General features: G+C 46.5%; 1 protein-coding gene across 3 annotated transcripts; it reads left to right on the forward strand.

The window, feature by feature from the left end:
• The first annotated feature begins 429 nt into the window (after window positions 1-429).
• sf3b1 (splicing factor 3b, subunit 1) lies at window positions 430-11,742 on the forward strand. 3 transcript variants are annotated; one of them, XM_040201092.2, is made up of 24 exons: window positions 430-535; window positions 1,631-1,803; window positions 1,975-2,076; window positions 2,261-2,375; window positions 4,537-4,616; window positions 4,694-4,879; window positions 5,036-5,513; window positions 5,668-5,789; window positions 5,873-6,070; window positions 6,171-6,272; window positions 6,597-6,776; window positions 6,866-6,952; window positions 7,257-7,527; window positions 7,646-7,791; window positions 7,955-8,101; window positions 8,414-8,539; window positions 9,190-9,411; window positions 9,499-9,681; window positions 9,768-9,879; window positions 9,964-10,084; window positions 10,172-10,303; window positions 10,442-10,714; window positions 10,828-11,044; window positions 11,137-11,742. In XM_040201092.2, the coding sequence occupies exons 1-24, from the start codon at window positions 508-510 to the stop codon at window positions 11,293-11,295; spliced, it is 3,960 nt and encodes a 1,319-aa protein (XP_040057026.1). In that variant the 5' UTR covers window positions 430-507; the 3' UTR covers window positions 11,296-11,742. The 3 variants fall into 3 exon arrangements, with proteins under 3 accessions (XP_040057026.1, XP_040057027.1, XP_077946667.1); XM_040201093.2 differs by lacking the exons at window positions 430-535; window positions 1,631-1,803; window positions 1,975-2,076 and adding an exon at window positions 4,143-4,196 and having other exon boundaries at window positions 2,360-2,375; XM_078090541.1 differs by lacking the exons at window positions 430-535; window positions 1,631-1,803; window positions 1,975-2,076; window positions 2,261-2,375 and adding exons at window positions 3,479-3,538; window positions 4,143-4,196.
• Window positions 11,743-12,760: the final 1,018 nt, after the last annotated feature.

The following is a 12,760-nucleotide window of genomic DNA, read 5'->3' on the forward strand; positions in this document are numbered from 1 at the left end:
TAAAATACACATTTTACAGTAATGAACGCAGTAATAATAAGCCAGTTATATAATACACACACACAACAGTAATCTGTATTGGGAAATAAAATATATATATATATATATATATATATATATATATATATATATGTATATATAAATATATTGTTCTACTTGTTATTATTATTATTTATCTAATTAATGACATATTCAATGCAGACATTCACTTGTAATGTAGTTTATATGATGACATATTACAACAAAAATATCTGAAAACTTCCTCCACCAGGGCCAAAAAGAGTACACTGCCTAATGGACACGTTTACTTTTGAGATTTTAAGTAGATTTTACCTAAAATACTCAACAAGTTTGCTTGGAGAAAATGTTTAGTTTCTTATGCCAACAAACAAAAAACCCGCGTCTATTTAACAAAACGATTAGAAAACTGACGTAAGACGAGCGCGAGAAAGACGGAAGTCCGCCTCATCTCACTTCCGGTCTCAGAGTCGAACAACCACCACCAAAATGGCGAAGATCGCCAAGACGCACGAAGGTAAATTATTCACCCAAAATAACTAAATAACGGTTGTTTCTGAGTTTCTTTTTACAGAATATAATTTGAAAAGGAAGTATGCGGTAAATGTTGACGTGTCTGGAGCACATTATGAAGTATTGGTTCGTTTTAGAAAGCGAAAAGAAGCAGGCCTCGAAACGACGCAACGCGGACGGCTTAGATAATGGCGCTGGATGCTAGCTGTTTAGCTGGCTAGTTAGCTACCTTCACTGTGCGCAATGTGCTTTTTTCATTTATGTGTAGACACGTAACTTCGCCACCGGACATATTGACGTGCTCTTATTAATCAATCCTATTATCTAAGTACAGTACCACCTAGAGTTAATCACTCTATTTTTAAAATTATATTATGGGGATCATTTAACGTTAGCTATCCCTGTTAGCATAGCGTCATTTTACACAACACCACACGTTACACAATGGTTAAGTTCAATTAAACAATTACCTGTGACCTTAGCTATTCGGCTTACGTTAAGCATTTTTGCCGATGTACTTAACGTGTTTCGTTGTCAGTGGCGGGGAAAGTGGCCAGATTATTTATGTAATTTATCACGTTCGATTACAACGGTCAGCCGTTGTAACGTTATCAACGGAGAAACGTGACGTTGGCCTGATAGAAAACTGCCTTTTTTTTTAAAGGAACTATTTTGTATTTCGATTGAAACGAATTACTACTTCAAATAAAATAGCGTGTCTGTTGGCTCCGTTCATTTACTGATTATGTTTGGTAGGATTTCTGAAAATAGGAGTGCTGCATTCCACCATGATAACACAGAGGATAAAATGGCACCATTTTAATTTTTTTTATTCATCAATCAACCGACCACGTGTAATAAAGACTATATATTATGAGCTCATTTCTTTGGTCTACAAGCAATCTGAAAACTAACCATCAGATAAGTGAAGGGAACTGATATAGAAAGTGGAACGAAGTAAAAATACCTCAAACGTGTACATTACTGTACATTACATTACTGTACATTCCAGCACAGATAATCATTGTTATGTTCTGGGGGTCAGAGATTTTAGCATTTTGTTAATCCTCACCCGCTGTTTGCTTTTGTTTCCCTGTAGATATCGAGGCCCAGATCCTGGAGATCCAGGGGATGAAGGCGACCCTGCTGGAGGAAGGAGATCAGGGAGTGGGCCTCGATTCCACCGGCTTTTTTGACCAGGAGATCTACGGAGGTAGCGACAGCCGCTTCGATGGATACGTCACTTCCATCGCTGCCAATGAACAGGAAGATGTAAGTGTTTTCATACACGGGGCCCTTTGTGGAAGAAATAGTGAGCACTGAAGTACTTAGCTAACATGCATCCCACAGTTTTTTTGGGGGCCTTGACTGCTCCTTTTTGCATATGAGCTAGGAGAGTCTTGCCACTTTGAGATTTAACTAGACCTCTCTTTCCTTTTGCAGGATGATGAAGAGGATTCATCAACAAGCTTGTTGGGACAAAAAAAGCCAGGGTACCATGCACCGGTGGCGATACTCAATGCCATCCCTCAGTCAGATGAGCAAGTAAGTCTTAATTTTATTCTAACACATTTTCATCTGTGTTCTTACTTTCAAATACATTATTTTTGATGTGCTCTGATATAGTAGTACAAAAGAGTTTTAGAAGCATCTTTTTCAACTGTTCTTTGAACGGGCCATCTTACTTTTCGGTATACACATACACTTAGACCCCATCTTTGTTTTGCAGTACGACCCATTCGCAGAGCATCGTCCAGCGAAGATTGCAGAGCGGGAAGATGAATACAAAGCCCGACGCAGACAGATGATCATCTCACCCGAGCGACTCGACCCCTTCGCAGATGGTAAATTCAGCAATTTTTGACTTCATTGCACCTTCGCCATTTCCTCCCCCTTTTCACGGCTCACTTTTTTGTGACCCCCCCATGACTGCCAATGGTTTCGTAGCTGTTGTGTTTTAACCCTTCGACTACAATGCAATAGCTTGCCTCCCAGACTTGATGCCTTCCTGGTGGTCAATCCTCTGTGGTCCAAGAACATTTTGTGTCTTTGTACGTTTTCTTCCTCATTTATACATATATATATATATATATATATATATATATAATCTACATTCGTATCAACTTCCAACCTTGCGGCCAACAACATTGTGGGCTCAAAGTTTTATCTTCAGTACTCTGGTTTGGAAAAATACTTCCATTATTATGTGCAACGTGATTTTTTTATTTTTATTTGTGCGTGCAATAAAATAGTGATGCCCACTGCAGGGTTACCATGCTTTTTGGTGGGAGAGGTGGTTAGGTATTCGCTGTTCTCAAAGGGCAAATTACCATAACAGACGTGGGTTGCAGATGGGTTGTGTGTGAGTCGAAGGGTTAACATTCCCATTTGAGCCGGTAAAGGGCAGTGGCCCCCTTGTCGTATGTAGCCTGTGAGGATTGAGAGTACGTTTTGAGGGTTAGTTCTGGTGTAAATCACCTGCCAATGAACTTGAGCCGAGCTCAATAACAGATGACAAACAACAATCTTCTTATTTAAAGACCGAGCTTCACCAATCCCATGACAGGCAGAAAGATGCCCGGTCATTTTTGAAGAAAAAGCTCGTTGGGCCTCAGCGTAGGAAATAGCAAGCTACACATATCAGGGTTAAAAGTAAATAACCATTTTTACAAATTTGTAAAGCGTTAAAACCTAAACTAGTCACCTCCCATTATCATTTCTCAATTTTTATTGACTGACAATCTGAGATTAAATGGCCCGAGTGCCTCTGGTTTGATAGTTAGGGCTTATCTAAAGCCTGCATGTAGAGAGAGTTATTGTACAAAGTTGTTGTGTAAATATATTTTTATTTTACAACTCTCTCTGTAAAATAGAAATATGTTATCAAGAAAATTGTGTACCACAATACCACAGGCCCATACTAACTGTCCCTAATTTCTCTCCTACAGCAGTACTGCTTTGCCAGTCCTGTACTGCACTCTGTTAAGGGTGCAGCAACTCATCCTGTGTAGGTTATGGGGAACACAGAACTGTGCACTTATCAGTTTGGTCAGGGTCCAGTGGCTGGTTTTTATTTGGCTTATCAATTTCTTAGAAATTTAGAATAAACGCCCCTTGCATTTGTAATGGAAAACTACTGCCCAAAATATTTGGCTACTTATCTTTACCCATCAGTCACCTTGTTCCCCAAAGGAAGTCAAGATCTAAATGTATTCTCATTGGATAATTACCAGGGCTGTTATGACATGTCAATGGGGCTCTGGCATGTTATATCCCTGTATTTCTGATAGTTGGGTTAGATTCATCATTATATTTCTGCCTCATCTTTATATTAGAATGCCAGAATAGATTCTCGTATATTTAATGGTAATGTCATTCCAAGATGTAGTCTCAAAATCTTGACTTCATTTTTATATGCTAGTATAAAGAAGCATTGGGAATCTGGACCTCATGATCTCTATCATTTTCTTTTTCTAGTTTTGTGGTTATGGCCCAAGACTTTTTTTTTTTTTTTGAGTTCCGTAAATCAATGCATCGCAGGTGGTATACTGTTGTGTGTGAGTTCAAACCCTTTTCCAAAGTGTTACTAATGGTAAAGAGACATTTTCTAGGCCTCTTTTCTGCCGGTTGAAGTCTGACTGCAGAAGGACCATGGCACTGAAAGTGTACGTATTCTGAAGAGCACAGCCCAGGACCCCTGCATCAGTGATGGCTATAACTTCTGAATCCACTTAAAGAAAACACCACAACCACAGCTCTTCTCTCTATGTATCTGCTTGTTTTTCAATACAATGCTATGACTGTATGTAGGAAAAGACAAATGTATACATGTAGGAATGCTTTGTGAATCAGCTGTTTATAACAACAGGAGTGTAAGTTAATCTGTTGGTTAAGCGAGTCAGGAATAAGCTGGCTGTGTTTGAGCTTGCTGTGTAGTAAAAACTCTGGTCCCCAGAGTGAATACTGATCAGTGTCCTTTGTTCTTGTTGGTGCTCTTTCGCGCAGGAGGCAAAACGCCGGACCCCAAGCTGCAGGGCAGGTCGTACGTGGAAGTCATGTTGGAGCAAAACCTGTCCAAAGAGGAGGTGAGCAGTCACCTGCCTTTTTTAACAAGAGAGTTTTTGTCTTTCCTCTCCTAACGGTGGTTGTTTTTTGCCTGTAGAGGGAGATCCGCCTGCAGATGGTAGAGAAGGCCAAAGCCGGGGACCTGAAAGTCGTCAACGGGTCCGCTGCCTCCGCAGCTGCCGCGAAACGCAAGCGTCGCTGGGATCAAACCGCAGACCAAACCCCCACTAATACCACACCCAAAAAGATGTCCAGCTGGGACCAGGCTGACTCCTCTGCTGAGGTGAGCCACTCGACTTTCAGCCTCACTGCTTTTTAGAATAACTGCAGGCCTGGTTTAATGTGATACGAGAATCCAGTAATATGTGACTTATTTGGAAGTTGTGTTATTGTCTCCATGTTTGAATTCTCATGTTTCTTTGTTTCCGGCCCCACGCAGACTCCAGGACACACCCCCGGACACACCCCCGCACACACCCCCTCAAACAGCCGGTGGGATGAAACCCCCGGGCGCGCAAAGGGCAGCGAGACCCCAGGGGCCACTCCCAGCACCCGCATGTGGGACCCCACTCCCAGCCACACACCCGCCGGTGCAGCCACCCCCGGCAGGGGGGATACGCCGGGCCACGCCACGCCCGGCCATGGTGGAGCCACGGGGAGCGTACGCAAGAACCGCTGGGACGAAACCCCGAAGACTGAGAGGGAGACCCCGGGACACGGGAGCGGCTGGGCTGAGACGCCACGCACAGACAGAGGGGACGAGTCGGTGGGCGAGACGCCAACCCCGGGGGCCAGTAAGAGGAAGTCCCGGTGGGATGAGACCCCTGCCAGTCAGATGGGATCCTCTACGCCACTGCTGACCCCAGGAAAGACTCCCATCGGAACGCCAGCTATGAACATGGCTACACCGACGCCAGGTAACGACACCGCAAAGTTTCGTCCTTGCGCGTTGCTCCTTTCATTTCTGCCCCTTTTTTTCTTATACATTACCACAGGCTGTAGTGTCTTATTGCATGTGTCTTCTGGTTTTGCTGTCTTTTTACAATCTACTTCCTATTTGGTTTCCTTCAGGTCACCTGATGAGCATGACTCCCGAGCAGCTGCAGGCGTGGAGGTGGGAGAGGGAGATCGATGAGAGGAACCGGCCGCTCACAGACGATGAGCTCGATGCCATGTTCCCAGAGGGATACAAGGTACATGTCCCCCTTTTTGTGTTGGACTTTCTGGTGAGTAAAAGGGGGCAGTCACCTCACTGACAGTTTATTGTTCTTCATAGGTTTTGCCTCCACCAGCCGGCTACGTGCCGATCCGCACTCCGGCCCGTAAGTTGTCGGCCACGCCGACCCCCATTGGAGGCATGACGGGCTTCCACATGCAGGTGGAGGACCGCACCACCAAACAGATGAACGACCAGCCCTCAGGAAACCTGCCCTTCCTCAAACCCGATGACATCCAGTACTTTGACAAACTGCTGGTGAGCATCATTTTTTTTTAAAAACATTTTTTAAGACCCTCAGCTTGGATCTTTGTCCCGTCTGAAGTTCAAAGTGTTTTGATGGCTTTTCTGTTTTTAGGTGGAGGTGGACGAGTCCACGCTGAGCCCCGAGGAGCAGAAGGAGAGAAAGATTATGAAGCTGCTGCTTAAGATTAAGAATGGAACACCGCCCATGAGAAAGGTTGGTCATCCTTCCTTCGAGTGCTCACATGATGTCTCATTTGCTTCTTGTACCCCACCTGTTGCGATCCTTCACGTCATAAATCCCCCATAAACTGTAGCCATGACGCAAGATCCACACCCAGCACTGAGCCTGTATGTGGCTGCAGTGTGAATATTTGCTTGCTAAATGATCTCCTCTTGAGGAGCTGCTGCTTTCAGTGGAGGTCGAAGTGTAGACAAACATGCTCCGCTGGGAGCGGCAGACAAAAAAACACGACTGGTGTTGAGACTAAAGACTGTCTGTCCATCTGCGTCTCTCTTAACGCTCGTCTCTCTTCTCCAGGCCGCTCTGCGTCAGATCACAGATAAAGCCCGTGAATTCGGAGCAGGCCCGCTGTTCAATCAGATTCTGCCGTTGCTCATGTCGCCCACCTTGGAGGACCAGGAGCGCCATCTGCTGGTTAAAGTCATTGACCGCATTCTCTACAAACTGGATGACTTGGTTCGACCATACGTACACAAGGTAGGCTTAAAGGGAAAAACAGTCCAGATTTATTTTTTTTCCTTGTCTTGTGTCTTCAGAGATGAACTAACTCTTGTCTTTGTGTCCAGATCCTTGTGGTGATTGAGCCCCTGCTGATTGATGAGGACTACTACGCCAGAGTAGAAGGCCGAGAAATCATTTCCAACTTGGCAAAGGTACTTTTTTTTTTTTTTTTTTTTTTAAGATTCCAAACTCTTCTCCATGCGAACTATTCTCGCCTGTTCAGCCAGTCCGTGGTTCGTATCAGGGCTAGTCGTTCGCTAGATGAACACCAACACGAGAGCCATCAGACCCGACATCCATGTCTCTTCTGTTCTCAACCTGCACCCGTTGGTTACAATCAGAACCTCCACATAGTTATTTATTGCTCTGACACGTTTCCTTTAGAAAGAACGCTTTCTCCAGATGACATCTGGTTCAGATATTTAACATTCCTCCTCCTCCTCCTGTCCGCCCCAGGCTGCCGGTTTGGCCACCATGATCTCCACGATGCGACCCGATATCGACAACATGGACGAGTACGTCAGAAACACCACGGCCCGAGCCTTTGCCGTGGTGGCCTCCGCCCTGGGCATTCCCTCCCTCCTGCCTTTTCTCAAAGCTGTGTGTAAGAGCAAGAAGTCCTGGCAGGCCCGGCACACGGGCATCAAGATCGTGCAGCAGATCGCCATCCTCATGGGCTGCGCCATTCTGCCCCATCTTCGCAGCTTGGTAGAGATCATCGAACACGGTCAGTCAGGGTTGCGTAATGAAGGGGTTTCTAAAATGTTCCTGAAGTGTTTCATAAACAAGGCCCTACTGAAAATGTGTTCCCGCTTTGATTGTCGGGTTTGACTGCGTTGCCACAGGTCTGGTAGACGAGCAGCAGAAGGTGAGGACCATCAGCGCCCTCGCTATAGCTGCCCTGGCTGAAGCTGCTACGCCCTACGGTATCGAATCCTTCGACTCCGTCCTCAAGCCGCTCTGGAAGGGCATCAGACAACACAGAGGAAAGGTAAGCTGCTTTTGCACAGCCTGTTCGTGGCCACAGTCCTAAAGGCGTTACTGCAGCCGCCCATAGAGATCACAAACACAGATTTATTATTATTGAAGTCCACAAGCAACAATCCTTGAGCTCATTCTGTCTTCACGTTCTATTTCCCCCTCTTTGTCACCAGGGTCTGGCTGCTTTCCTCAAAGCTATCGGCTACCTGATCCCACTGATGGACGCAGAGTATGCGAACTACTACACCAGAGAGGTGATGCTGATTCTCATCAGAGAGTTCCAGTCCCCCGACGAGGAGATGAAGAAGATTGTACTCAAGGTAATGACAAGTTTAGTTTACTTAAGTTCTGGAGCCAAATTCCAAGCTCCCCCTGAATGTCGGCCAACTCCCTGCGACTCATTCTCGCCTGTTCAGCCGCCACGTGGTTGCGTCAGGGCTAGTACGTCGCTATAGAAACACCAGCACGAGAATTAGCGGAGGGGATAATATGGTCCTCTCTGTTCTCACCCTGCACCCGTTGGTCACACCTCCGCTATCTAGTTTTTGTCTCGGACACCAGAGGTCCAAAGAGACTCTTAAACCTTGTTGATGTTCCTTCCCTGAGCCGGTCTTGTGTGTTTTGTCTCGTAGGTGGTGAAGCAGTGTTGTGGTACCGATGGTGTGGAAGCAAACTACATCAAGACGGAGATCCTGCCTCCCTTCTTCAAGCACTTCTGGCAGCACAGGATGGCTCTGGACCGACGCAACTACAGACAGGTGAGCAAACAAACCAAGACGCTGAAGCTGAGATCAATAGAAATGGGCTGTTGGTCCCTTGTTTTCACTTCTTCACATCTTGTGTTGCTCTTTTCTTGAAAAGCGCTTATTTGGGCAACTGTTTACTTAAGTGTATATGTATTGATCTAAAACACACTTTAAACCTGAAGGATTTGTTTAGGGACGTAAAAGAATATTTTTCACATGGCTTTAGAATTATATGTGATACAAGCATTCTGCGAACTATTCTCGCCTGTTCAGCCGGTCCGTGGTTCGTATCAGGGCTAGTCGTTCGCTAGATGAACACCAACACGAGAGCCATCAGACCCGACATCCATGTCTCTTCTGTTCTCAACCTGCACCCGTTGGTTACAATCAGAACCTCCACACTTTGATGAGCTTTATGGAAACCAGTTGTTGCCATGGTTATAACAGACATTTCCCTCTTAAGTGTGTGTGTGTGTGTGTGTATGTAATTGTTTGTATTTTTTCTAGTTTGTTGTGTCTGGCTTTGCTTGATTTGAGCTGGTGCAAAGATTTGTCATGACACACGCTGTGTATCTAAAAACTGCTTTTAGATGTTCATGGTATCTCGAAGCCTTTTGTGAGTACATGTCGTCAAACCGCCTTTCCGCTCCCTCCCTGAACAGTTGGTGGACACCACAGTGGAGTTGGCCAACAAAGTGGGAGCTGCAGAGATCATCTCTCGCATCGTCGACGACCTGAAGGACGAGGCGGAGCAGTACAGAAAGATGGTGATGGAGACCATCGAGAAAATCATGGGCAACCTGGGCGCGGCCGACATCGACCACAAGCTGGAGGAGCAGCTGATCGACGGCATCCTGTATGCCTTCCAGGAACAGACCACCGAGGTGAGTGTGGCGGACGCTTGAGTCGAGGCGCTCCCCTCGCGGGAGAAACCTTCCTCACAGCGCTTTGTTCATCCTCTCGTCCTACAGGACTCCGTCATGCTCAACGGTTTCGGCACGGTGGTCAACGCCCTCGGGAAGCGCGTGAAGCCCTACCTGCCTCAGATCTGCGGTACGGTGCTCTGGCGCCTCAACAACAAGTCGGCCAAAGTCCGTCAGCAGGCCGCCGACCTGATCTCCCGTACCGCCGTGGTGATGAAGACCTGCCAGGAGGTGAGCTACGACCACGCGACTCAAAAGGGCATGTGATCAGGTGACTTCTCTCAGAAACTCACTGTTCTGTTTGTCCGTCCCTGCAGGAAAAGCTCATGGGTCACTTGGGGGTGGTGCTGTACGAGTACCTGGGAGAGGAGTACCCCGAGGTGTTGGGTAGCATCCTGGGAGCGCTGAAGGCCATCGTCAACGTCATCGGTACGTCATCAACTGTGTCTGCCGTCTCATTCAGGGTTTAAAAGGAAGCGTCTGAATAGTTGTGGGACATCTTGTTTTTTGCAGGTATGCACAAGATGACTCCACCAATCAAAGACCTGCTTCCTCGTTTGACCCCCATCCTGAAGAACAGGCACGAGAAGGTGCAGGAGAACTGCATCGACCTGGTGGGCCGCATCGCTGACAGGTCGGTGGAGCAACACCTCGGGCTGAAGTTCCATCGGATGGCATCTATTCTTATTACGTGGGTCCTAACCTCTCGTGTGTATTTCAGGGGGGCTGAATATGTGTCGGCCAGGGAATGGATGAGGATCTGTTTCGAGCTGCTGGAGCTGCTGAAGGCTCACAAAAAAGCCATCCGCAGAGCTACAGTCAACACGTTTGGTTACATCGCCAAAGCCATCGGGTGAGTGCCGATCGCCATGGATACCTAACATATATTTTATGCAGTCCTAAATGCATAGCTGCTTACAGCCAGGAAGGATTTGCTTCTGGTTTGCTCGATGATAGTTAACGGGTTATTTAAATAACCTCCTCTCCCCAGACCCCACGACGTCTTGGCCACTCTGCTCAACAACCTGAAGGTCCAGGAGCGTCAGAACCGAGTCTGCACCACCGTGGCCATCGCCATCGTCGCCGAGACCTGTTCCCCGTTCACGGTGCTGCCGGCGCTCATGAACGAGTACCGCGTGCCGGAGCTCAACGTGCAGAACGGCGTGCTCAAGTCCCTCTCCTTTCTGTTCGAGTACATCGGAGAGATGGGCAAAGACTACATCTACGCCGTCACGCCGCTGCTGGAGGACGCGCTCATGGACAGGTGAGTGAAGACCGGTGGCTCTCTGGGCCCTCGAGCTTCCGCTGAGTCCACGGCTTTGATAAACCTTGTTCACGCCTGTTAACCACCAACGCCTTGCTGGTGTCCCCTTGCAGAGATCTGGTCCACCGACAGACCGCCAGCGCCGTGGTCCAGCACATGTCTCTGGGCGTCTACGGTTTCGGCTGCGAGGACTCCCTCAACCACTTGCTCAACTACGTGTGGCCCAACGTGTTTGAGACGTCGCCTCACGTGATCCAGGCCGTCATGGGCGCCCTGGAGGGCCTGCGGGTCGCAATCGGGCCGTGCCGCATGCTGCAGTACTGCTTACAGGTAACGATGACCCGGCGCTCGCATTGAACCATTTAACCTGTCTTTTTTTTATTTTTTAAATAACATCTTCACCCTCTAAATAATCTCTCCAGGGTTTGTTCCATCCGGCCAGGAAGGTGCGAGACGTCTACTGGAAGATTTACAACTCCATTTACATCGGCTCGCAGGACGCGCTCATCGCTCACTACCCACAGGTCTACAACGACGAGAAGAACATGTACGTCCGCTACGAGCTGGACTACGCCTTGTAAATACCTGCTCTCGTGCTCTCCACTGTCCTCCCCGATGTCGGCCGCAGGCCCCCGTTTCTATTTAGCAGCCCGTAATGTTTCCCAGGGTGCAACAGTCCAACGCTGGCCGCATTCGGCCTCTGTTTGACGCCACTTTAATGCACCCGAATTAAAGAATAAGCATGATATTTGGAGAACTAAGAGGAACATTGTAGATGTATTTTTTTCTTTTCTTTCTTTTATACCGAGTGTTTGCTGTAAGGAATGGCCGAGTTGAGACCAGCCTTGATTTAAAGAATGCAGAGCAAGTCGTCACCTTTTAAATATTTGGATCATTTTTCTGTTTGTGTAATTATAGGCCTGTGTACCGGCTGCTCCCTTTACACACCCTCTGCCAGTTTCACACCTCTGTTCTTATTAGGTCGTCGCTTTATTTAACCAATAAAATGTTTGTGTATAAAAATCCAATTTCTGTTTGTCAACGTATTTATTTTGTTCTGCTAATTTGAGCTACATGGGAGGCAGCGGCCTCTTTTCATGGTCTTCTCTCGAGCCTTTTAAGTGAACCAGAGCACAACCTTTTACCCATTATAAGTATTTAATTCATGTTTAACTTTAGCTGAATAATGTATATGAGAAAAACAAATTATGTATTATAGAGTACCGTTAGCAACCTAGCAGTATTGAAATATTTTTGCTGTATTTAAACTCTAATACAGTACTCTTATAAGTGGAAGTACTACTACGGTCAGAACAATAGATTTATCTCAAAGTATTAAGGCTCCTTCATAGAGAGAACACTTGCGCTATTAAAGGGACTCTGTAGGACCGTCTAGTGGCACCTGGTGGTGAGTTGGCCGGTTTCAACAAACTGCAATTAGACATTAACTAAAAGTTATATTATGTTCCAATTCTGCAAATGGATGCCGGCAGAAATCTAATCTGTCAGCTGGTGGTGGAAGAATATTTTGAATACTGTTGGTTAAATGAATGTAAATATCTCTTTTGTTAAAACATTAAATTCTCAACTAAAATATTAATTCCATTTGAATTGTAGTGGCATAAAAGTGAGAAGTACCTTTAAAACCGTTCTTACGTGTAATTAGTTCTTATTTATTCATGGATTGAAGTGTACTCGTTCAGTATTGAACTACTGTCTGTTGTATTCATCTCTGCAACGGTTTCCTCTTTCCTCCTGAACGTAGGGTAAAAAACCCACAAAGCATTTCACATTAAAGGGGAATTACCATCATTGCGCCGTCGCCCCTCCATCACGCGGCTGAGGGAGAAATCGGGAACTCACTCGGAACTAAAAAACAAACATGCATGAACGCTCGCAGACTCACAATGGAAGGAAAACCGCCCCCCCCCCCCTCACACCCATTCACTCAGCACTGCTGCAGAGCAGCTCCGTGTGCGCTGACCCAGATTCCACCGGCACAATCTGGGTCGGCTAATCGGAGGAGGAAGTGTGAGAGAGAGAGAG

This window comes from Gasterosteus aculeatus, chromosome 16, assembly GCF_964276395.1.
Source record: "Gasterosteus aculeatus chromosome 16, fGasAcu3.hap1.1, whole genome shotgun sequence".
In the NCBI taxonomy this organism is placed as follows: domain Eukaryota; kingdom Metazoa; phylum Chordata; class Actinopteri; order Perciformes; family Gasterosteidae; genus Gasterosteus; species Gasterosteus aculeatus.

What these genes read in the sequence shown, in the direction of transcription:
- sf3b1 (XM_040201092.2), top strand. Translation starts at nt 508, where the DNA reads ATGGCGAAGATCGCCAAGACGCACGAAG. An exon ending in TGTTCCCAGAGGGATACAAG is followed by an intron (nt 5,790 to 5,872) that starts GTACATGTCCCC and finishes TGTTCTTCATAG; the next exon opens with GTTTTGCCTCCACCAGCCGG. An exon ending in GAACACCGCCCATGAGAAAG is followed by an intron (nt 6,273 to 6,596) that starts GTTGGTCATCCT and finishes TCTCTTCTCCAG; the next exon opens with GCCGCTCTGCGTCAGATCAC.